General features: G+C 39.4%; 1 protein-coding gene across 1 annotated transcript in view; it reads left to right on the top strand.

The window, feature by feature from the left end:
• Window positions 1-15,051, top strand: part of eif3s10 (eukaryotic translation initiation factor 3, subunit 10 (theta)) — a 41,955-nt gene extending 26,904 nt beyond the window's left edge. Inside the window, exons 9-22 of the mRNA XM_043712852.1 lie at window positions 51-149; window positions 1,355-1,471; window positions 2,432-2,617; window positions 3,139-3,486; window positions 4,101-4,205; window positions 7,043-7,156; window positions 7,333-7,455; window positions 7,643-7,796; window positions 7,887-8,071; window positions 9,283-9,383; window positions 10,751-11,013; window positions 11,426-11,558; window positions 12,453-12,643; window positions 14,150-15,051. Of these exons, the coding sequence (XP_043568787.1) occupies window positions 51-149; window positions 1,355-1,471; window positions 2,432-2,617; window positions 3,139-3,486; window positions 4,101-4,205; window positions 7,043-7,156; window positions 7,333-7,455; window positions 7,643-7,796; window positions 7,887-8,071; window positions 9,283-9,383; window positions 10,751-11,013; window positions 11,426-11,558; window positions 12,453-12,643; window positions 14,150-14,343 (2,313 nt within the window). The 3' untranslated portion in view covers window positions 14,344-15,051. The remainder of the gene's footprint in view (window positions 1-50; window positions 150-1,354; window positions 1,472-2,431; window positions 2,618-3,138; window positions 3,487-4,100; window positions 4,206-7,042; window positions 7,157-7,332; window positions 7,456-7,642; window positions 7,797-7,886; window positions 8,072-9,282; window positions 9,384-10,750; window positions 11,014-11,425; window positions 11,559-12,452; window positions 12,644-14,149) is intronic.
• Window positions 15,052-24,573: the final 9,522 nt, after the last annotated feature.

Below are 24,573 nucleotides of genomic sequence, written 5' to 3'. Positions count from 1 at the left end.
CAGGTCTACATGATGTAAACCATATCTTTTGTCTTTCTCTTCTACTCAAGGTCCTCGACTGGGTCCGAGACCAGTCAGAAAAAGAACCTGATCTCCAGCATTACGTGCCTCATTTGCAGAATAATACTATCCTACGGCTCCTTCAGCAGGTGTGTACATATTTTCATGAAACAGTTTAGAAAAATCACTCCCTTTTACATTAGGAAACTTAGTACAAAGATTTGAAGTTCACATATAATCTGATATGTGGCGATATCTTGCTGTCATTTTAGAAAAGGTTACTCTTGTTATATTTTGGACAGCAGAGTGTTTTTGCTCCATTTGCCTTAAGCCTCTCCCTTGAGAACCTTGCATGCGTTTTAATGTTGCACAGATTCTGTCCTGTTCAGGAAAGCCAAGCAATTAGGTGTGCTGTTTTAGAATATTGCAGTTTCCAAGAGTCACATCCAGGGGATAAAATTTCAACTGTTGTCATTTAGAAATTCACAATTAAATTTGATACTTATCCTGTATTTTGTTTCACGATCAACTTGTAAACCGTACCAAAACGCTGACTGCAATGCCTTCAAAGAGTTGAAATATTTTATTATCACTCATGAAATGTGATGAGCACTTTCACTCAGATTTTTTTTGTTGTATAATCTGCCATCTGCAGTCGTGGAATTAGAACCCACGTCACTAGAACAGTAGCCTGTACCTGTGGATTCCTAACACAGTAACAACAACACTGGACTGAAGCCTCCCCGAACTTGATGTGTGCTTCCATGGTGGTGATAACTAGGGAGTTCCTGAATTTGGTTCAGTGATGAAGAAACAGATGTGTATTTCCTAATCAAGATAGTCTTGTTTAATGGGAACTTGGAAGCATGGTCTTCCCATGCATTTGCTGCTGTTGTCTTTGCAGACAAGAGATTGGAGTCTAGAAAGTGATTTGGAGTTGTGTAACATGCCTCTTGTAGATGGTGCAAATTGTAACCATGGTAGAGAGGCGAATGATTACTTGAAATATATTGGTGTAGAAGTGTTAGAAAGTTCTGGTTCTTCCTTTTTGATGTTTTCTCTGAGGCAGCAGTGCTAACCAATTATGCAAGTGATCAAACTTGCATCCTAAAATTATTCTAACAACATTTCAATTTTTTTCTGCCTACCTTTTTGAGGATGAAGGCAGCTTGTAATGGCATAGGTGTAAATGTGTTTTAGCCTGGTTCAGTAGATCTCAATTAGATTTGATTTGAAGCACAAAATTAATACATCAGCCTTAATTACACAGCCATAAACCTACAGTGTCTTTGGAAAACATGCAAGCTTTTTTGATTCAATCCTGATTGATAAAGTACTATTTTTATTTCCACAGGTAGCTCAGATTTATCAAGGCATAGAATTTACTCGTTTGGCTTCCTTGGTTCCTTTTGTTGATGCCTTTCAATTGGAGCGTGCCATTGTTGATGCTGCCAGACACTGTGATTTGCAGGTAATGCCAACAGTCACATATTGACCTGTGCAGTGGTGTTAGAGTTCTGTTGGGTTTCAAATACTGGGCTTAATTATTGGAGAGAAGTTTAAGAAATCAAATCTTATGTTGTGTTGCATTAGAAGCAGGTATTTCTCATCACGTAATTAGCTGAGATTACTCCTTTGAGAAACTTGACGGAAGCTCTGATGGATACATTTTTGATTGAGTTTACACTGCTGATAACACAAACTTTACCAGAAATTTGTGGAGATCTGTTCCAATGTAGTTCATTCTCTCTAATGTAAGATCAAAGATCTAACTTGAATCTGAGTAATTTCACAAATCCTGAACGAGTGCTTGTAGACAACTTGTAATTCCAAGAGGAAGTTGTTGACATGTTAGTTAAGTGTATTGGAAAATGACTTCTGTCTGGCTGTCCTGTAATTTGTAGTCATCCATGCTGTTTTTACATGTATTTTGCTGACTTTCATGCTGAAAGGCACAGCCGGAGATTGGAAGAGCTTCCATGAAAGTTCCATGCACTTTTGAGTGCAGTAATTTCTAGTAAAATTGTCCTTTAAACACATTTCATAATCTTCTGGGTTGATTTAATTCTGCTCCAACCAAGTCTGGATTTTTATAGCGCAGGTCAGATATATTCAAATAAGTATATTTTTTGAGTGCAGTCAATAGATGGATCTAGAATGGCTGGTTCAGTTATGATTAGTGTAATTTCTTGTGGCTTTAATTATCATTAGCAGTTATCATTTCCAGTAAGGGAAATTACAACATTTGAAAGACATTTCGACAGGTACATGACCAGAAAGATTTAGAAGAATATGGGTCCAACACAGGCGAATTGGACTAGTTCAGTTTAGGAAACCTGGTCACTATGGATGAGTTTGGCTAAAGGGTCTGATTCCATGCTATATGACTGACAAAATTGTTTTTTTTTTGTTAATTCTGTTTTTGTTCTAGGTTCGCATAGATCATTCTTCTCGTACTTTAAGTTTTGGCTCAGATCTCAACTATTCTCCACGAGAAGATTCACCAGTGGGTCCTTACTTGCAGCCAATGCCTTCAGAGCAGATCAGAAGTCAGTTGACCGCTATGTCTGCCGCATTAGCAAAGGCTATCCAAGTTGTCAAGCCAACACACTTGCTTGTAAGTTTTTTGTTTTGACTAAGTAACCCTAATAGGTCCAGTAATTCTAAATCGCCAGGAGTAGCGGTCTCAGCATACAAGCATGTTGTTTTGCTGTTAAACTTTACAGCCTTGGACATAGTATTGCTACACTTTGACTTGTTTCCACCTTGAAACAAAGTTTACCAGACTAATGAAAATGGTTTGTGCATCCTAAATGTGGGTGATGCATTCCATTGTTGACCATTTTCATTATTTGGTTTGCAGAGTTTTAAATAAGCTGTTATAAATATCATATGCTCACTGATGTCTGAAAGGACATTTGATCTCGTTAGATCAGTTTAGTTAATAAGTCCTGATAGTTAGCTGGGATCTGGTAACTCAGCGTGAACTGAAGATGAGCCAGGACCTTCCTGTTTTCTGTCTCAATTCAGTCGAGTGAGCTGTGAGACATTATGAATTTAAGTATTAGGAATTTTAGTTCTGTTAGGAGTTTGTATTCATGATTTTTCCTTGCCCATGTTTCCTCTATAATCTCTCAGCATGAAAAGGAAGAGCAGCATCAGCAAGCTGTTAGTGCTTACTTGAAGAATGCCAGAAAGGAGCACCAGCGGATCCTTGCCCGTCGCCAGACTATTGAGGAGAGAAAGGAACGTCTGGAAAGTCTGAATGTTCAGCGGGAGAAAGAAGAAATGGAGTTGCGAGAGGCAGAACTTCAGAAAGTTCGCAAAGCTGAAGAAGAGCGTTTACGTCAAGAGGCACAGGAGAGAGAAAAAGAGCGTCTTATGCAGGAGCATGAAAATATCAAACGGAAACATGTGCGAGAGCGTCTGGAGCAGATTAAAAAAACTGAACTGGGAGCTAAGGCATTTCGAGATATTGACATTGAGGTAAAATACAGTTCAGTAAATTTCTGTTTAAACATCTTTTAGTTCCAATATAAAATGCTTTCTTTTGGGGGCAATAATATTACACAAATTTTCACAGAGAAAAGGGCTATTCACCCCACCTTGCATGCCACAGTTTCTGGCCCATTAATCCTCCTATTGTTCTTCTATGTGTTGCAATCAGCATAATAATCTGTTCCCCTCCATTATCCCCTGCACTGAGGAGTTCCACATTCTCACCACTGTTTTAGGTAAAAAGTGATTTCTTAATTCAATTGTATTGATAGCATCTAGTTTTGTTGTTCCCCAAGTTAAAACACTTATCTACTCCGTCAAAGTCTTTGACTATTTTAAGTCCTTTTATTAGATAGCCGTGCTATTCAGTGGCATTTCTTCAATCCAGGAAGTGAATGTGAATTGCTAATTGCTCTATAAAGGCTTTGTTCAATTTGGAAATGAACAATGCATACTTGTTAATTTTCAATCCTTTTTTTCCCTCCACCAATATCTGTCTGTTTCTTCAGATTCAATATGGTAGGCAATATCTGTATGTCAACACATTTTGTTCAGTATGTTTCAATGTGCCATATCTGATTGTGATCCCTTGACTTTTTCAGAACCTTGAAGAACTGGATCCGGATTTTATCATGGCGAAGCAGGTTGAGCAGTTAGAGAAAGAAAAGAAGGAACTTCAAGAACGTCTGAAAAATCAGGAAAAAAAGGTGAAAGTTATTTTATAGTAAAAGAAAATGGTAACAAATGTTTGGAAAGATAGAGCAGGGGTGCTGGTACTGACGTGATAGCTAAATTAAGATGACTAAGTGATCATGAGGGCAAGCTGGCTGTGTTAGTCTTCATCGTAACAATAGAAATACTAGCAAAAGTTTCTTTGTGATTGAGGGTGGTGCTTCACATTGCAGTATGAAGTGATAAAGTAATGTATCTGCAATTGTCCATGTGTTAATTACCAAATTATAGTAGAGCACAGAGTTCAAGCCAAGTGTTTTCCTATTTCGGAAAGTGGGGCAAAGTATGGTAACAAGTGACTATTTTAAGCACTGTTGGCAAATGGCCAGAGTCCTTCCAGCCTGTCAAGAATGGCTAGCTGGTGAAGAAATGGAAAATACAGATTAATAATATTTCAAAGTAATATGCTATATGGACTTCAGTAAGGCGTTCGACAAGGTTCCCCATGGGAGACTGATTAGCAAGGTTAGATTTCATGGAATACAGGGAGAACTAGCCATTTGGATACAGAACTGGCTCAAAGGTAGAAGATAGAGGGTGGTGGTGGAGGGATGTTTTTCAGACTGGAGGCCTGTGACCAGTGGAGTGCCACAAGGATCGGTGCTGGGCCCTCTACTTTTTGTCATTTACATAAATGATTTGGATGTAAGCATAGACGGTACAGTTGGTAAGTTTGCAGATGACATCAAAATTGGAGGTGTCATGGACAGGGAAGAGGATTACCTCAGATTACAGCAGGATCTGGGCCAATGGGCTGAGAAGTGGCAGATGGAGTTTAATTCAGATAAATGCAAGATGCTGCATTTTGGGAAAGCAAATCTTAGCAGGATTTATACATTTAATGGTAAGGTCCTAGGGAGTATTGCTGAACAAAGTGACCTTGGAGTGCCGTTTCATAGCTCCTTGAAAGTGGAGTTGCAGGTAGATAGGATAGTGAAGATGGCGTTTGGTATGCTATCCTTTATTGGTCAGAGTATTGAGTACAGGAGTTGGGAGGTCATGTTGCACTGTTGGAATATTGCGTGCAATTCTGGTCTCCTTCCTATCAGAAAGATGTTGTGAAACTTGGACGTTGCCAGGGTTGGAGGATCTGAACTGCAGGGAGAGGCTGAACAGGCTGGGGCTGTTTTCCCTGGAGCATCGGAGGCTGAGGTTTACAAAATTGAGGGGCATGGATAGGATAAATAGACAAAGTCTTTTCCCTGGGATCGGGCAGTCCAGAACTAGAGGGCATAGTTTCAGGGTGAGAGGGGAAAGATATAAAAGAGACCTAAGGGCCAACATTTTCTCGCAGAGAGTGGTACCTGTATGGAATGAGCTGGCAGAGGATGTGGTGGAGGCTGTTACAATTGCAACATTTTAGAGGGGTTTGGAGGGATATAGGCTGGGTGCTGGCAGGTGGGGCTAGATTGGGTTGGGATATCTGGTCGGCATGGATGGGTTGGACCAAAGGGTCTGTTTCCATCTCTATGACTCTGTTGTTAAACTATTTTACGCATATTTTTGAGGCATTGAGAATGTAGCCTGACGTTGAGTTGTGCTAAAAGGTTTGTTCTTCATTTTCCTTTGCTTGTTTATATTGTAATGGTTTATATTTTAACCAAAATCATTTCAATCTGCTGAACGGTTCTTTTAACGATCTGAAATTTTTACCAATTAAATAATCTGAAAGAAATAAATTGCTTCCAGATATGCCAAGACAATTATTAGGAACGCAATAATGAAGTCAGTATTTGATATGTATAAAATTGTGGGCAGGAAGGAATAATTCTCTTGACAGAGGAATCCATGAATGGGGTCATAGACTTGAGGTAAAGGGCAGAAAGTTTAATGATGTAAGGAAAAGCGTTTTTCTTAGATTCCCTACAGTGTGGAAACAGGCCCTATGGCCTGACCAGTCCACACCGACCCTCCAAAAAGTAACCCACACAGACCCATTTCCCTCTGACTAATGCACTTAACACTATGGGCAATTTAGCATGGCCAATTCACCTGACCTGCACATCTTTGGACTGTGGGAGGAAATCCACGCAGACACTGGGAGAATGTGCAAACTCCACACAGACAGTCGCCTGAGGCTGGAACTGAAGCTGGGACCGTGTTGCTGGGAGGCAGCAGTGCTAACACTGAGCCACCGTGCCGCCCCAAAGTCCGCACTGTCCAGAGTAGTTTGATTAGATTCCCTACAGTGTGAAAACAGGCCCTTTGGCCCAACAAGTCCACACTCACCATCTGACCCATTTCACCCCTGGCTAATGCACCTAACATTAGCATGACCAATTCACCTAACCTGCACATCTTTGGATTGTGGGAGGGAACTGGAGCACCCAGAGGAAACCCATGCGGACACGGGGAGAATGTGCAAACTCCACACAGCCCGAGGCAGGTATTGAACCTGGGTCCCTGGTGCTGTGAGGCAGCAATGCTAACCACTGAGCCACCACGCTGCCCCCGGGATGATGGGAATCTGAAATTACTGCCTTTTAGAAGCAGAAAGTCTCATAACATTTAAGTAATTTTAAGCACTTGTATTGCCAAGGCATACAAGTCTATAGGCCAGTGAGATTAGAATGGTTAGGTGCTTGTTTTTGCAGACTCAGTGGGCCAAAGATTTGTTTTGTGCTGTAAATCCGACCATTGCAGAATATTGCTGCTATTCTAAATTTGAAGAGCTGATAACTGTAGCCCTTGATGTCACACAAAGTGTTTGCTAACTCGAGGTTTAAAACTCTTCCCCAATTTCTTTCATATTTGTGACGGATTTTAAAGCTATTGGTAACTCTCCTGACCGACTTTGGTTTTTATTTTGCAGATTGACTTTTATGAAAGAGCCAAGCGATTAGAAGAAATACCTTTACTCAAAAAAGCATTTGAGGATCAGCGAATAAAAGATATGGAATTGTGGGAACTTCAAGAGGAAGAAAGGGTGAGTGATGTAATTTGTGTACATATGCTTTTCAGATATTCTTTTGTTTTTTGTTTCAACGCACATTTTTAGGCACATTGCTCTTTGTATTCCTCTATGTTGTAACTCAAGTTTTTCTTTGGTTTAGCAAATTACATGTTTGCCTGTAACTGATTGTAAAGTTCTTCTGTTTGCAGATAACCAGTATGAAAGTGGAGCGTGAGAAAGCACTGGAGCATAAAAATCGAATGTCAAGAATGATGGAGGATCAAGACCTGTTCCTAACCAAGCTTATGGCTTCACGTCGCACTGTCTATGAGGTCTGCAATTTATTAAATAGCTTGTTAATAATATTGTAGCTTGACTTATGTTCTTGGCCATGTAATCCAAGAAATCATCTGATTTTGAAGCATTTTTTAATCTTGGCAGGCTGTTTTGTTACTTAAATATAGCAGAACTAGGTAAAAGGTGGTATTTAAGTTGCATTCTGTTTTATTCTGAGAAAAGGAGAAACTAAAGAACTTCCAAGACCGGCTGAATGAAGAACGGAAGATGCGTTTAGAAGAGCGTAAAAAACAACGTAAAGAGGAAAGACGCAGGCTCTACTACATACAAAAAGAGGAAGAAGCTCAGAGATTGGAAGAAGAAAAACTTAAGAAGGGTTAGAATAACTAGTTATACATTTTTCACAACCATATGAATAAATGAACTACTGCAAAGGAAGGTTCTCATTTTTGGCATTCCTTAATAGAGCGTGAAGAGAAGGAACGCTGTGAACGTGAAAAACGAGAAGCAGAAGAGCGTGAATACCAGGAAAAGCTAAGAAAATTGGAGGAAACCGAAAGGAAACGACGCCAGCGAGAAATGGAAATTGAAGAACGCGAACGGCGTAAAGAAGAAGAAAGGAAATATGCTGAAGACCAGTTTCGCCGGAAGGTATTAAAATCTCTTTATTGTTAACTTTGTATTTGTTCTATGCTTTTTAGCTATTTGAAGCATAACAATTTCTTGATAATTGTGATTTGCTCTCGGTGGGATAACAGCAAAAGTGGAAATCTGATCATCCAGGATGTGCATTTCTCACATTCGTGATAGATCACTGCATGAAAGCAAGGTATTCAATTGCTCAATTCAGCCAGAAGGGATCCAGAGCTTTGCCTGAAATGTGTGGGTTTGATGAGATGTACTGCTTTGAGTGAGAAGTAAAAACTTCTCACGCAGCAATTGAAAAGGTTAATTTCACTGTCCCATCTCTGGAAGAATTAAATGCTGCATCGTGGGCTTTTGTCACCATCTCCAGTTTTCAGTAAACAATGTTGTCAATGTGAAACTTGCGTGCTGTAATCCACTTGAAGGGAGACGAGAGGTCTAGTAGCATGATAATAGTAAACCATTTCGCAAGCTAATAGAAAGCTGTAATTTGAGCTAAAGAACTAAGTTAATCTCGTGAGCCATAGCAAATACCATGCTGCTTGGCCAGTCGTCAGAAATGCAGATTATTTTTAGGGACATCACAAATCTAAAGTTTGTTTGTGAGAGATATGTTTACTGCATGAAGTGGCTTGTTTATACTGTATTATTCACTTAAAGATCAAGAAAGACTAGAAAAGTAGTTGATATTTAAGATTTCTCTTTTCTTGTAAACATTTGTAATGCTGCCATTTTTTTACCTTGTTAGATGATTTCAGATGAATTGTTCGTGCTATTCAAAGATTGCTTTTATGTATTCCAGTCTATTGCAAGCTCAATTATTTGAAAGTATGATATTTTTTCCCTTTTCCTAACTAGTGGTAGCTTTGCTACATGAGTCATTGACCTGGGGTTTTAGGTGGACAAACTCTAAATTTAAAAATCTTGATGTTATTGCAGTCGCCTACAGTCAATTTTGAATTTGCTTTAAGATAATGTTTGCACGCAACAGGATTTGTTCTGTTGAAGTATTGCTGCTTTTTTTTCAATTTAACATGGATGCAATTTTTGTTTTAAATCATAGGATGTGGGCAACACTGGCTAGGCCTTCATTTGTTCTCCATCTCTAATTACCTAAGAGTCAACTAATTACTAAGTAATCAATGAAGTTTTGAAAGAAGAAGCCAGAATTTGTGGGTGCAGTAGTTAAATATTTGATTTTATTTCTCTTTTGTCAGGAACCTCAGCGCTGGAGTGACAGAGACTCTGAACGAGATGGTTGGAGGGATTCCCGTATTATAGAAAGAGAATCCGAATGGAGACGCGGAGGAACTGATGCGTATGTAGTTAAATTAAAATAATGGTTAAAACAAAGTTATCATAAAATGCACAGCACAGACAGGCCTTTCAGTTCAATGTTGACTGTTTGTTGGAAAGTGTGCAGTTATTCCCTGTAACTGTATAATTATGCCTGTAAATAATTCTTCTAAGTACATCTACTTTACTTCTGAGATTTAATCTAATGGAAGCAGATTCAATATTATTGGAATATGGTTTGCAGCATTGAAAGAATCATTTAAAATTGGTCACAAAGCCAAATCATAAAAGTGAAGCTTATTGATCCTTTGAGCCTGTGCCAACTCTGCAGAGTTATTTAATTGGCCTGATTCCCCTGCTTTTTTTCTGGTAGCCCTGCTTTCTTTCCCTGTTAGGTGCTCATGTAATTCTCCTTTGAATTACCATTCTGGCATAGCTGCTTGCTGACGAATCAGTCTTTTCATGGTGCCATTTATTCCTGACCTTTTTCCAGCTGGAGTAATTCTCTCACAAGTCTATCTAGACAGCTTGTGGAACGTCACTTGTATCATCTCTTTTCAAACTTGTCAAAGGAAAAGTACTTCAATTTCTCTGATTTGTCATTGTAATGCAAATCCCTCATCCATGGAACCAACTTAGCTTTATCCTGCACACTCTAAAGCCTTCCTATCTTTCCAGAATGTTGCCTAGAATTAGAGTGCTTAAGTCAATGTGTGATTTTGTACAGGTTCATCGTAACTTGCCTCTTTAATTCAATAACCTGCTTTGCCAACTTTTAACAAATTTGGCTTTTATGTTCCTATTTCTCTCAACTTTTCCAGATGCTCTTAGTATTGCCACATAACTGAATTTGTGGATATGGTGACATTGATACTATCAGCCTTTCTTCTAATTTTATTTACATCTGTGCATGTCTCCAAGGTCTGTGTGCAGCAGTGACTTTCAGAACTAGACATCAGTGCCCTGATTGGCATGCTGACATTGATCGCTGTGTACGGAATCTCGAAGCACAGCTGTGCAGCCTAGAGGAAATATTAGTCACTGGACTAGTGACCCAGAGATCCAGGCCAATGCTCTGGGGGCATGGATTCAAATCTCTGTTGGTGGAGTTCCATTTATCTGGGAATCTGAAATTGAAAGCTTTATCTCAGTAATGGGAAATGACCCTGTAAAATGACCTCATTTATCCTTCCAATTGCAGTAATTCAGCTTTCTCTATTAAACTTGGGCTGCCGTGGTTTCCTGGACTCCTCTCATTGATCACTACTTGTGTTAATAAAATAGCCTGAAATTTTATGTCCTGTATATGAAAGGTCAATTGTGATATTTAGTAGGTTATGGTTATGAAAATTTTGTAATAGGTTTGTGGCTTGTGGTCATATTTCTTAGTGAGTGGCGCCGAGGGGAAGGCCGTGGCTTTGATGATGATAGGCCAGCATTCCGTCGTGGGGACGACCGAATTAGGCGTGACGAAGATAGGGAGCCATTGTTTAGAAGAGGAGACGATGATCGTGGGCCGTTGTTCAGGCGAGGTGATGACGACAGGGGGTCTTGGCGGGATGATGACAGAGGCCCCCGCCGTGATGATGATAGAGGCCCTCGACGTGTGGACGATTCCAGGCCTGGCCCATGGAGACCACTTGATAAACCAGGTACAAAATTCTTTTTAACTCTTTCTTTTGGATGTGTTCTTGCTTAACAGAGGCATTTGGGTTATTGTACGTTTTAAAATGTACAATTTCTGGTTGTAGGTGCAAAGTAAATTGTTGACAATTTTGGAACTTTCCTTTTGAGTTGCCTCTTCCTGTTTAATTTTGGGAACGCGAATGTGGGCCTTCCTCTTGAGCAATTGCATTCCACATGCTCAGTATTGTAGAAATGGGAGTCAGTACAAACAATTTCAGTACATCTACCAAATGTAGTTGTTTCAAAACAAACCTTCAGCATAAGTTAGAAGTTTTGCTAAATAAGAAGTGCTTTATAGATTAACTTAGTGACAAGGGAACTTTTAGCCCCTTATAAGTAGAGCACCTTTTTAATGGCAGAAGTGTTACTGTATTGAAGGTGGTGGATGGAGAGAAAGGGAAAAAGCACGTGAAGAAAGCTGGGGCCCACCCAGAGACACCAGGTCTTCAGAAGATAACCGAGATCGTGATTTGGATCGAGATCAAGATCGTGATCGTCGTATTGCATTTAGGTTTGTAAATAGAGGTTTATGAACAACTTTTTTTCTTTTTGGATAATTCTGTTAATGAAATTTCCATTTCTTATGGAGGTACCTCTTTCTTTAAGTAATAAAGAAAAGAAGGTAAATGTCACATTCTGATTGCTTGGCGAAGGTGTATACTCTGATTGCTCTTCATCCCTGTTCCTATCTCAACATTTAGAACATTTTGGATTTTAACCAAACAGTAAAATTTAATATTCCACTTCCTTCTAAAAGTTAACTCTTTTCCCGAATACTGCTGAATATCCTCCAGTGCCATTCCCAAGTATTGCTTTAACAGTAAATCCTAAAGGTTATTCATCTTTGTGGCCAGAAAGACTTTGTTTTTCCCTCATCTGTGATGGTGTACATCCAGACAAATAGCAATCAGGACTGGGAACTCTGATCTTCGCATGTGGCTGTTTTAATGTGGAACATAAAAGCCTACAATTGAGTATGGTGTCTTTACTGCTGTTCCAGCTGAGACTACTTCACTCAGCACAAATACCGGACTAAGCCTGTGTCAAGTGTCCGCACTTCCACCTATTTGACAAACTTGTTGAGCTATGGGTGAAGAACTGTTCATGTTCACTTGCAAGATTTTACTCTTTTTTTTTTTTGCAAGTCACTGTCTGTGAAATTGAAAGTCAGAGAGAAATATTAAGATAACTGAACTGTTGCCACTTAAGATTATCAAGCATTTCACCCAGATTTCAAAGCTGGTTTAAGATGCTAGCTAAGTGCAGAAAAGTATGACTTCTTCAGACCATGTTGTATATTTTTGCTGTTGAATGAAAATTCTACATGGAAATAGTCATAAAGATCAGGCTAAAAAATTTTTCTGAATGCTAGCATTTTATTAACTTGCATTTGCTCTTTTTACAGAGACAAAGATGATGGTCCTTGGAGACGTGGTGGTGGCTCGGAAGACTCTAGTAGCTGGAGAGAAATTCCACGACGTGATGACAGGGATGGCGATCGCGATCGTAGAGACTTGCGTGAACGCAGTGACATCAGGAGTCGTAAAGATGAACCAGAGCGCCGTGCTGCATCTATTCGAAGTGATCGAGATGATGGTAAAACAAAACATTTGATTGAAATAGTGTACTGAGTTCTGTAAGAAGAATGAATCACTTTGTCAGCATTTTCTATTTTATGGCATTCTTACTAGAGTTTCTTTGTAGTACCAAAAAGTGTGGTGTTGGAAAAGCATATTCCTGATGAAGGGTTTATGCTTGAAATGTCGACTCTCCTTCTCAGATGCTGCCTAACTGGTTGTGCTTTTCCAGTATCACACTTTTTGATTCTGATCTCCAGGATCTGCAGTTCTCTTGTTCTCACGCGCGCTGTCCCTCTCTTTTTCTCTCTCTCTCTCTTCTCCTAGTTTCTTAGTAGTGCTGCTACTTTTAAAAAAATCCATCACTGACATAACCATGAAAATGCTGCAAAACGTAAATATCCCACTTGTCACCTCAACTGTTGTTTTTAAAGCTTAGTGTGAGGCATTTGGTTTATAGGATTTAAAAAAAACTGAATTAGAGAAATGGAATGAGTGTACTCAAAAGATAACCTATTGTACAGCAGAATGGGCAAGAATATATGGTCATATTTGAACTTGGTTTTGTGCTGTTTTCAGCACATTCTTGGTTTCAGCAAGTTTACTGCAAAATATATTGAAGACTGACATTAACTTCTCCCTGTAATGCTACTAGGTCAAATGTATTACATCAAACTCCAGTGATTTGGTAAAAGATTATCAGCCTCAAATATCAACTTGTTTCTTCCTCCACAGTTGCAGTCACACACGAACATTTGCAGCGTTTTCTGTTTTAGCTCCAATTTTCAGCATGTTCAGTACTGTATTTTGTTTCTATGATGCCTAACTTTCAGTTGCCAACTATAGAGATTTTAAGGAAACTGAAGAGGTCTTTAAGAGCCATCACAGGCACATTAGACAAAATGAATAACTATGGTGTAAAATGTTCCAGTTATATGCGTAGTGTATAAGCTTTAAATGTGTGGAATAACACATTTATTCATTTTAAACTTTGAATTTGTTATTTTTTCAGTGAGATTTGATATGCTGTACCTGACCATCATGTGTATCATTGATGTTCCCTTTTCATATGTATACTAATTATATAGGATTCAGTCTCATGTGTAACTCCTTAGATACTGAAGAAGTCTGTCCATATGCAGCAAGACCTGGATAACATTCAGCTTGGGCATATATGTGGCAAATAATACTTGAACGGAACGGAGGTGGGGCGAGGGGAGATATAAAATGGATTAGAACGGAATTTATCCGTTGAATATGATTTCACATGATTCTGTCCGAGTGTATGATCATGGTGTTGAGACATTTGGTATTAGGAAAGTCAATTATGTAGAAATTATTTGAAGTGTACGCTCCTTTTCAGATCTGAGGGAGGGTGCAGTTGAAATATTGAGCTTTTCTGTTGCTGAAATTGGACCTTTTTTATATAGATTCTTGGCTAACTAATACAAAATATTATTCCATACTAAGTTAATTTCTAAATCCCCTTCTCCAATCATCAGTGTAAAATTAAATTGGTTCACAGGTGCCTGGCGACGTGGTGAGGAACGCCAAGGTGAAAGCCAAGCTAAAGAGGTGCAGGATACTCCTGTGAAAGGTCCACCACTTAAGGACAATGACCAAGAAAAGTCGATGTGGAAAACTGACAAGGACAAAGAGGCATCGCGTCGTATCAAAAATGTCATTGATGACGAAGGCTGGACTACTGTTCGCCGCTAAATTTAATCTTCGTGTCCAATTTACCACGGCAACTAGCTGAATTCTTTTGAATCTGAATAACAGTAACTTTGTGGCAAACTCTTAAATTTTTTGCAAGTAACCAGTAAAATTGACGTGTTAAACTGTACGCATGTACCTATTTTAGTACAGCAAATTTAATACAAGCCGATCATGCAGCTAAAATAATAGAAGCCTGCTAAATGAAACATCTGTTGCATGTCAAAGTTTTGCCTTTACTCTGTCAACATTTCACTTGATAATCTAAATACGACAACTGCCTACCTTGAATTTTCAAGATTGCCCAGTTTTCTTAAATAAGCTATGGCAACTTTGATAGTAAACAGAATACAGTTAGAATCTAGTGCAACTGTAATGTGAAAAGGAAATACACACCAGCCTACGTCTCTCTCCAAATTTTATCAGCTAACATGGATAAAGTAGCCTTGCTGTATAATGGAGACATGATTAAAGGCTTTTATCATCCAATTATTTGGTACCGGTACATGTCTTGCCAGTATGTCTGCTACTTTCACAAATAATACATTGTGAATTATTGAGTGTATTTTTAAAGTCGCATACTCCCTATTTAAACCTTTTGCAGTTTGGAGTATTTTTGGTCAGGTTTGCTACCCCCTCTCACTTGGATTATTAACTTGATTTGGACCTAATTTTCTTCCCAACTTTAGAATAAAGGTTTTCCTCATCAAATCTGTCTTTGTGGTAGTGATTGTTACATATTATTATTGGTAAGTCAGCTGAAATGGTCAAATTTTTAAAATAAATCTATGATTAGTTTTTTTCATTTGGAAAATGCACTGAATATTGCAAATGAATGACCTAAGTGTTTTGGTCTCCTGTGTGGCTGATACAGTTACCACTTTATGACCGACTAAGGTGAGTTGTCCCAGTTTATCTTTCTCTACATGTCAGATACCTGTGTGTAGCTGCCACAACTCCAGAGCACTTGGAAGATGTGATGCTGGCTTAGCTAGTCATGTGTATTGATTCAAAGAATAATAAAGATCAGTGTCAAAATTTGAAGAACTAAATTCCTATTTATCTGACGGAGCATTTATTTCTATCACACTTCAACACTTACATATTTCTCTTGCATGCCCTCTCTACCACTCAAATCTAATTAAACTGTAGCTACATTTTCCACTGGGGAAGAGTAGAAGACGCTCATCTGAAACCTTCTCTGGATGCCAGTTTTACTATTTCATTTTCACATACAAATAAGGTGCCTAGAATGGATGGTGTTTTTTATTGCACATTCCACAGCACTCTGAAGCCAGTGTGTTATACATTTCTAATGCAAGATGTTTGTGCTTTGAGGGAGGGATTACATGATATATTGTCATAAGTGACTACATTTGGATTAATTAATTTTTTCCTCCAAGCTATGGGAAAAGTTCAAATTGGACCAAACACATTGTCCTAGCCAATGAAATTAAATATTAATCTACAAACAGAAAAGACAAAATTTGAAAGAAAATGAATTCCTTTATAATGTAAAGTAACAATATTCTTTTCTGTCAGCAGAGGGAGCAGTGATGCTGACAGATGGAAGGTATGCAAATTTAATCTTTTTAAATACAGTTGGTAAATCAAGAACGAAGGCTGTTTTTAAAATGTATCAAAAGGAATTTTTGAAAGATCATAGTGAAATTTTGTTTTTGTAATAATGATCTGCCTCATTATCTGAAGTTTAGATTCTGGTATTAACGATTAGCTTGCTTGCTAGTCTGGTAACACAGCTGTTCTGTAAGCTAGAGAATTTAAATTTTGAGAACTTATTTTTTTAAAGACTGGAAATTAAAAGCAGCGAGTGGTCTGTTGGATAGTCTAGTTTGGGTGGGAGGGGGAGAGGAATCTGGTACCTGTCTGGCTCATGAGTTCAATTCCACACCATGTAGTTGAAGTAGCCTAGCATCCACTGAAAATAATAGAATAAAACAGCACAAACAAGGAAACCAGCATATTAATCAGCTGAGGGCAGCGGTAATCAATAATTTTACATCTTGAAAATAACTTGAAGGAAGCATTAAGGTCATCAATGGTGCCCATTGTTTTTTTTTAAATTTGATTCCCTACAGTGTGGAAACAGGCCCTTCGGCCCAACAAGTCCACATCAACCCTCTGAAGAGTAACCCACCCCCTCTGACTAATGCTCCTAACAACTATGGACAATTTAGCATGGCCAATTCAGCTAACCTGCACATCTTTGGACTGTGGGAGGAAACCGAGCACCCGAAGGAAACCCACGCAGACACAGGGAGAATGTGCAAACTCCACACAGATGGGGCACAAAAGTCTTTCCCAAAGTTGCCACACTTCCATGTTTCTCCACAGAGTGGGATTTCTCTGGATTCTCCATGGCCGAAGCTTCAGCCGCACACAAACGCGTATACTGCCCCTCCCTGCCGTGAATTCATCTTTCCAGGCCATATAACTGTTTCAGGCTCCACACTCCGTGCGCTGCAATGGTAGGGTCTCTCATCCAGTCCCACTGATGCTGAAAATGTACTCAAACAGGAACCAAAAAGCATTGTTCCTTCTCACAGAATCGTAGTTGAAAACCGTTGCAGTCCCAATGGATTGATCGACATTGTTGAAGGCTAGTCATCTAAGTAAGGATGTAATTGCAGGTGTTCATCAGGGTAGATATTTTCCTAATCAACCTGTTTAGGGATGTACTTTCTCACCACCTATGGCAAGTGGGATTTGAAGCTGGGCATCCTGGCTTAGAGGTAGGGACAGTACCACTGTGCCACATGAGAGGAAACTGACAAGTCACTAAGAGTTTTTGGTAGTGACAGTGAATAAACAGCACAATAGTTCCAAATAAGCATGACATGAGGCTTGGAGGTGACTGGTAGATTGTGGTGTTTCTGTATTCTGTCATGTAACATACAACCCGGGGTAATAGGTAAATGGGAGCACCATCAGTTCCAGGATCTTGTTCACCTCATTCTGCCTGAGATTTATTGCTGTTCTGTAATTGTAACTCCTGCAGTTGCTACATACTTGGAAATAATAGTACTTTTTCACTATATGGACTGCATTCTTTTCAAAAAAAAAAAGGCCTAATACCTTTGGAGTAACTAGGGCGACATAATCAATCATTGTCATCCTTGCCAATGCTACAAACCCACACCCAAGAATTAATTCACTAAAATAAATAAATCTGATGGCAAATGGGTTGTTAGTAGAATTGACTAACAGCAAGCAGCTTCCAGTGGTTCAGCTCAATCTCCCTCTGCCACAACAAATTCCTGTGAACATGGTCATTATCAGGCTGAGCTCCCCAGATTAACCATCATGGCACCCGACAATGAATAAGCTTTATTTGATTGGTTTTGTTTCATTAAACTCTGATCAAGGATTAAAGATCAGTAGTAACTATGTCACTTATTGCCTGTTAAATAAATGCTTGCATTAATTAGAACATAGGCCCATCGACCCTCTGTTGTGCTGACCTTTTATCCTACTCTAAGATCGAACTAACTTACCGTACACTTTTTACTATTTTCCATGTGCCTATCCAGGAGTCGCTTAAATGTTCTTAATGTATCTGGTTCTACTATGGCAATGCATTCCATGCACCCACCGTGTAAATGACCTACCTCTCCCCTTAACCTTCCTCTAATCATCTTAAAATTATGTCCTCTCGTGATCGCCTTTTCCACCTTGGGAAAAGGTCTCTGGCTATCCACTCTTACCTATGCCTCTCATCACTTTGTACATCTCTATCAAGTCACCTCTCATCCTTTGCTCCAATGAGAAAAGCCCTAGCTCCCTCACCCTTACTTCTGAAGACATGCCATATAATCCAGGCAGCATTCTGGTAAATCTCTTCTACACCCTGTCTGAAGCTTTCACATCCTTATAAGGTGGTGATCAGAACTGAACACAATATTGTGTGGTCTAACCAGGACTGTACAGAGCTGCAGTATAACCTCATGGCTCTTAAACTGAATCCCCCTCCTAATGAAAGCCAACACACCATATGCCTTCTTACCTGTACCAACTTGGGTAGCAATTTGGAGAGATGTGTGGACATGGACCCCAAGATTCCTCTGTTCAAAGTTTGGGTGAAGATTTGTAGCTCGGGTGCTCGTTGTTGTGGTTCTGTTCGCCGAGCTGGAAGTTTTTGTTGCAAATATTTCGTCCCCTGTCTAGGTGACATCCTCCGTGCTTAGGAGCCTCCTGGGAAGCGCTTCTGTGGTGTTTCCTCCGGCATTTATAGTGGCCTGTCCCTGCCGCTTCCGGTTGTCAGTTTCAGCTGTCCACTGTAGTGGCCGATATATTGGGTCCAGGTCGATGTGTTTGTTGATGGAGTTTGTGGATGAGTGCCATGCTTCTAGGAATTCCCTGGCTGTTCTTTGTTTGGCTTGCCCTATAATGGTAGTGTTGTCCCAGTCGAATTCATGTTGCTTGTTGTCTGCGTGTGTGGCTACTAAGGATAGCTGGTCGTGTCGTTTCGTGGCTAGTTGATATTCAGGAAGACAGCTAACGATCCGCATCCATGAACATCAACTAGCCACGAAACGCCACGACCAGCTTTCCTTAATAGCCACACACGCAGACGACAAGCAACATGAATTTGACTGGGACAACGCTACCATTATAGGGCAAGCCAAACAAGAACAGCCAGTAACAGCAGGGACAGGCCACTATAAATGCCGGAGGAAACACCACAGAAGCACTTCACAGGAGGCTCCCAAGCACTGAGGATGTCACCTAGACAGGGGACGAAACATTTGCAACAAAACTTTCTAGCTCGGCGAACAGAACCACAATATTCCTCTGTTCCTCCACACTGCCAAGAATCCTGCCTTTAACCCTGTATTCTGCATTCAAATTTGACCTTCCAAAAAGAGGGCATAGATAGGCTAAATTTTTTTCCCTGGGGTGGGTGAGTCCAGAACTAGAGAGTATAGGTTTAGGGTGAGAGGGGGAAAGTTTTAAAATGGACCTAAAGGGCATCTTTTTCATGCCGAGGGTGGTGAGTGTGTGGAATGAGCTGCCAGAGGAAGTGGTGGAGGCTGGTACAATTACAACACTTAAAAAGGTATCTGGATGGGTGTATGAATAGGAAGGGTTTAGAAGAACATGGGCTAAGTGCTGCCAAATGAAACTAGGATATCTGGTCAGCATGGATGAGTTGGACCAAAGGATCTGTTTCCATGCTGTACATTTCTATAAATCTATGACCTCCCAACTTTCCAGCTTGAACTCCATCTGCTACTTATCAGCCCAACTCTGCAAACTGTCAGTGTCCCATTGCAACCTACAACATTATCCACCGCTCCATTAACCTTTTGTGTCATCGGCAAGCTTACTAACTCACATTTCCACTTCCTCATCCATGACATTTAAAAATCACAAAGAGCAGAGGTCCCAGAAATGCAGAACACCACTGGTCCCTAAGCTTCAGGCTGAATTCTTACCATCTATCACCACCCTCTGACTTCTATGGGCCAGTCAATTCAGTATCCAACTAGCCAGATTTCCCTGGGAGAAATGGAAGACTGCAGATGCTGGAGATCAGAGTCTAAGAGTGTGGTGCTGGAAAAGCAGGAGAATAGACGTTTTGAGCTCAATTCCTGATGAAGGGCACCACACTGTGCCAGATTTCCCTGCCTCCTTACTTTCTGAATGAGCCTACCTTGGGGAACCTTATCAAATGCCTTGCTAAAATCCATGTACTCCTCATCCACTGCTTAACCTTCTATGTGTTTTGTCACATGCTCAAAAGAATTTACTAAGGCTTGAGGCATGGCCTGCCCCCCTCAAAGCCATGCCGACAAGCTGTAATCGAACTGTGGTTTTCCAAGTAATCATAAATCCCATCTCAATAATTTGCCCACCACAGATGTAAGAAGGATTGGTCTGTAATTTCCAGGATTATGCATACTCCCCTTCTTGAACAAGGGAATAACATTTTCTGCTGTCCAATCATCTGGGAATACTCCAGTAAACATTGAGGATGCAAAGATCATCACCAGATCCTTATATTTTTCAAAATTTTCAGCACATCCTCCTTCCTAACATGAACCCGTTCGAGCATATCAGTCTGTTTCACACTGTCCTCATAAACTTCAAGGACCCTCTCAGCATTGAATACTGAAGCAGACTATTAAGGACCTTCCCTATTTCCTCTGACTCCAGGCACATGTTCCCTGCACTATCCCTGATCGGCCCTATCCTCACTCTGACCATCCTCTTGTTTCTACATAAATGTAGAACGCCTCAAGGTTTTCCTAAATCCTACCTGCTAAAGCTTTTTCATGCCCCTTCTAGCTTTTAATTGTTGAATTTGTTATATTGTTGCCACTTGTAGGAGTCAATGTTTTAAGTTATTATAGGCTGGAAATTCAGTCCTGAGCAAGCAAAGTCCAATTAAAGGTTAATTATTACAAGATTGTCTTTTTCAAGAGGATTCAGAGTCTTCTAGTTTTAAACAACTCATGAAGACTCCTATGCCAGAAGCTTCCAACTTTCCACCATCTAAAAAGACAAAGGACAGCACCTGCATGGATCAGCCCTCGCTGCACAGCATCCTGATATGAAATTTTATCACTCCTCTTTGTGGAGTCAAAAATCCTGTAATTCCCATCTCACCTCATAAATTGCAGTGGTTCAGAAAGACAACGTAGCACCATCTTAAGGGCAATAAATGCTAGGCTAGTCAGAAAATAATGAGATCTAGTGTGAGAATAAAAATGTTTGTTCTGTACATTTCAGAAATATTTTCAACTATTGGCATGTAATTAAGACTACCAATGCTGTTTCAGTGATATTTGAAAAAGTTGTAAAAGAAAACAAAGGCATACTTATTCTCTTACAACAACAAGCTAATGGAAGTAGTATAGTTGCATTAAAACAGGCTGTTTGGTCCAACTGGTCCCCACAGGTGTTCATGCTCCACTTGGGTCTTCTCCCATTGTTTTTCATAACTGATTTTGCTTAAAAACCTTCCAACTAAATACACCTATTTGCCTCTAACAATTTGGTAGTGAGTTCCTTTATTTGATTCATTAATGACTATCCTAACTATTGTTAATCCATCTGGTCTTGCCCATTTGCTGAAAATTTTGTGCCCCTTTATTGTAAGGGCATGGAGTAGGAGTAGGAAAATCTTGTTACAAAAGTACATGAGTGGTTCAGATCATACCTAAATTACTGTATACAATTTGGTCTTTTTAAAAATAATATACTGGAGGTAGCTCATTTATAAAATGAGCAGGTTTGGTCTTTAGAAGAATAAGGTGGCCTTATTAAAAATACAAGTTTCTAAAGGGGGCTTTAGATGGTAAGTGCAGAATATTTCTTCTTGCAAATTAAGGACAAAGGGATTCCAATTTAAATGGGAAAGTGGAAGCATTTCTTCAGAAGTCGTTATTTTGTGAAAGAATTCCAAAGACTAATGAAGACTGATAATTGTACCTCTAATATACACAATGACTCAATGAAAAAATGGTCTAAAGCATTTAAGATTTATGGTGAGGAGGTCTGAGGGACTGAAATGGTCATCCTATGTCTTTTCTCTCTAGGTAAGAGTCTGAGGCTATTTGGCCTATCTCCCCTCCGCCCACCTTATCCCAGATCCAACACTCCCACTCAGTACCGCCCAGTTGAACTGTCCTTCCTGCCCACCTATCCACTCCAACCTATCACCATCACCCTCCACCTTAATCTATCTAACGCATTCCTTTCCTCCCAACCCCCAAATTCCTGATGAAGAGCTTATTCTCGAAACATTGATTGTCTTGCTCCTCGGATGCTGCCTGACCTGCTATGCTTTTCCAAAGCCACACATTTGCCTATTTGGCCTATCCTGTTAAATATTTGTTATTGACCTTGACTTTTCTTAAACATATTTTCCCCAATGCCCCTATATTCTATTTATAGTAGAAAGATCAGAACTGCATGCAATACTGTTGAAATGTGAACTAAAGGTGCAATACTAGTTTAAAATGACTTACTTCAACTTTCACACAACCAGCTTTATTTAATTATAAACATATTCACACAGGAGTACCATATTAACAGCTTTACGCATTCTTAATTTATTCCCCCCCCCAAAAAAGACTTTATCAACCTAGTCTGTTATGCTTATTATTTCATAAAATGCCACACACTGTTGTTCCAAGGTTACCCTGTACATCCAAAGCTGTTGCTGCTTCTGATGGTCTTTGGAGAAAAGGACTTATTTGTATATTACCTTTCATGTTCTCAGGAAATCCAAGAACTTCTCAATTAATGGCTTTTGGTGTACATTCACTAATGCAGGAAAATAAGTGACAATTTATACACTATCTATTTCCTGTTTGTGGGTTATTAATGAATCTGTTTGTTTAACATTGGTTTAAACCAAAGATAAATCCTGAACTCTGATATTGTATGCAATCCTTTAATAACCACCTGAACAGGGCCCTCAGTTTTGCTATTTAATAATGCAGCATCTCTTCACTAATAATGTAATCTACATAAGTTTTCAATTTTTGCAGTGGGGCTTAAAGCCACAACCTTATGTTAGGTGAATACTAGCATTGAACTATGTTCACACATACACAGATTTGGAAATTGAAGATGTGACATAATATCTTGAGTAGGTCATGCTGAAAAGGGAAAAGTATTCAATCTTTTAATGGTAGAATTGCATTGAAAACAATTCCACATGATGCTTATGGCTAAGAAAAGCCATTCATTCCTGTGAAACTTGTACATCACCCAACAATTTTGTGCAATTTATTTTATGTATATTGCATCAACCAAATCTAGTTTGATGCTTACAAAGTTGACCAGCTTTGGGTTTTTACACCTAACACATTGATGTTGATTACAAGCAGTTATTGAGGCTCTTGCTGAGTCATGAACTCAGCACTTTACAACATACAAGTATCCCTCCAGGACTCATGCAGATTAATCCCAATACTCCTGGTAATACCACACATGCTGCATTTCAGATATAGCATCAAGTCAACATGGATGTAAATAAATTCCCACAACACTTACCTTGGTGGGGCTCGGATGGAAGAGAAAGAGAAGCAAGAGTTAAATATTGGGCAGGAGACCAGTAGTGTCACGAGTATCATCGCAAGGAGATATTCAGTCATTAATATATGGAGTATACAGTGGCGACAACAAGACCAACATCAGAAATGACTTCACGTCAAAAGTGCTTCAGCTGTACTTGGTGGTTGTAGAAGATACTACGCCATACAAATAGATGTTTTTAGAAATAGTACCAACATACATCCATCCACAAGACTAGTTCTCTCCAACAACTATCTCCCCTGCTCCAGAAGTTTATCCCACCCAAAGAAAATCATGAACCTTCAACAGAAAGCGATATACTTGAAGAAGTGGTTGTCATTTAAAACACAATTTTTGTATAATTCAAAAGTGGTGGAGATCTTCAAATAACGAGCAGATCAATTGCTAATATCTTGCCTAGATAGCAAGTTCCAATTAAAAATAAACATTACCAATTTGGTATTTCCAAAATCTAGGCAGACGTCAGCGAATCGGTTCGGCTACAACGCGATCCTCTGGGTCGCTAGCTTTATTTTTTACAAAATGTGACTATCAACATAGCAATAGTACTCTGTGTCCTTGGGCTTCAAGGAGGGTTTGCATTATGAGGGTAAGCGGAATCTGCATTTCAACTGTTTTCCACACGACGGCGCCCAGAGACAGATGCTGAAGATCTGGCCTCTCTCCCACCATGAAACGAAACACACAAAAGGAGCTGCTAAAATGTGAAAATTTATTGGCTCTCCGTACTGTTGTTAACACAGTTATTCATTAGTAATCTTTATATCTGTTTTACATTTCACTTTTAAAAAGTAGCAAACATTACATTCAAAAAAAAGGAAATCAAAATACATTTTCTACATTATAATTACTGAGTTACCTTAAATTCTCCGAAGATGAAATGCACGTCGTGGATTTTGCAAACCAAAAAGAAAAAATTATGGCGCTCTCTTAGTTCCATAAACTATATATTTTATATAACTGAGGTAGATTTCTGGGCTAGATATTCCACCAGAAACATTAGATTGTAAACAAATTTAGACAAAGAGTACATTCAGTCACTATAAAACATTTATTCCCAGACTCAAAATATATAGTCTTAATAAAATGTCCACGTATTAGTCTACAAAGCCTGGGGGAGTGGGGGTAAATTGGGTTCACAATGCCTTCCTTGTTTGTAATAGA

This window comes from Chiloscyllium plagiosum, chromosome 22 (genome assembly GCF_004010195.1).
Source record: "Chiloscyllium plagiosum isolate BGI_BamShark_2017 chromosome 22, ASM401019v2, whole genome shotgun sequence".
NCBI lineage: Eukaryota > Metazoa > Chordata > Chondrichthyes > Orectolobiformes > Hemiscylliidae > Chiloscyllium > Chiloscyllium plagiosum.
The sequence above is the reverse complement of the archived record's forward strand: the minus strand, read 5'-3'. Positions and strand labels throughout refer to the sequence as shown.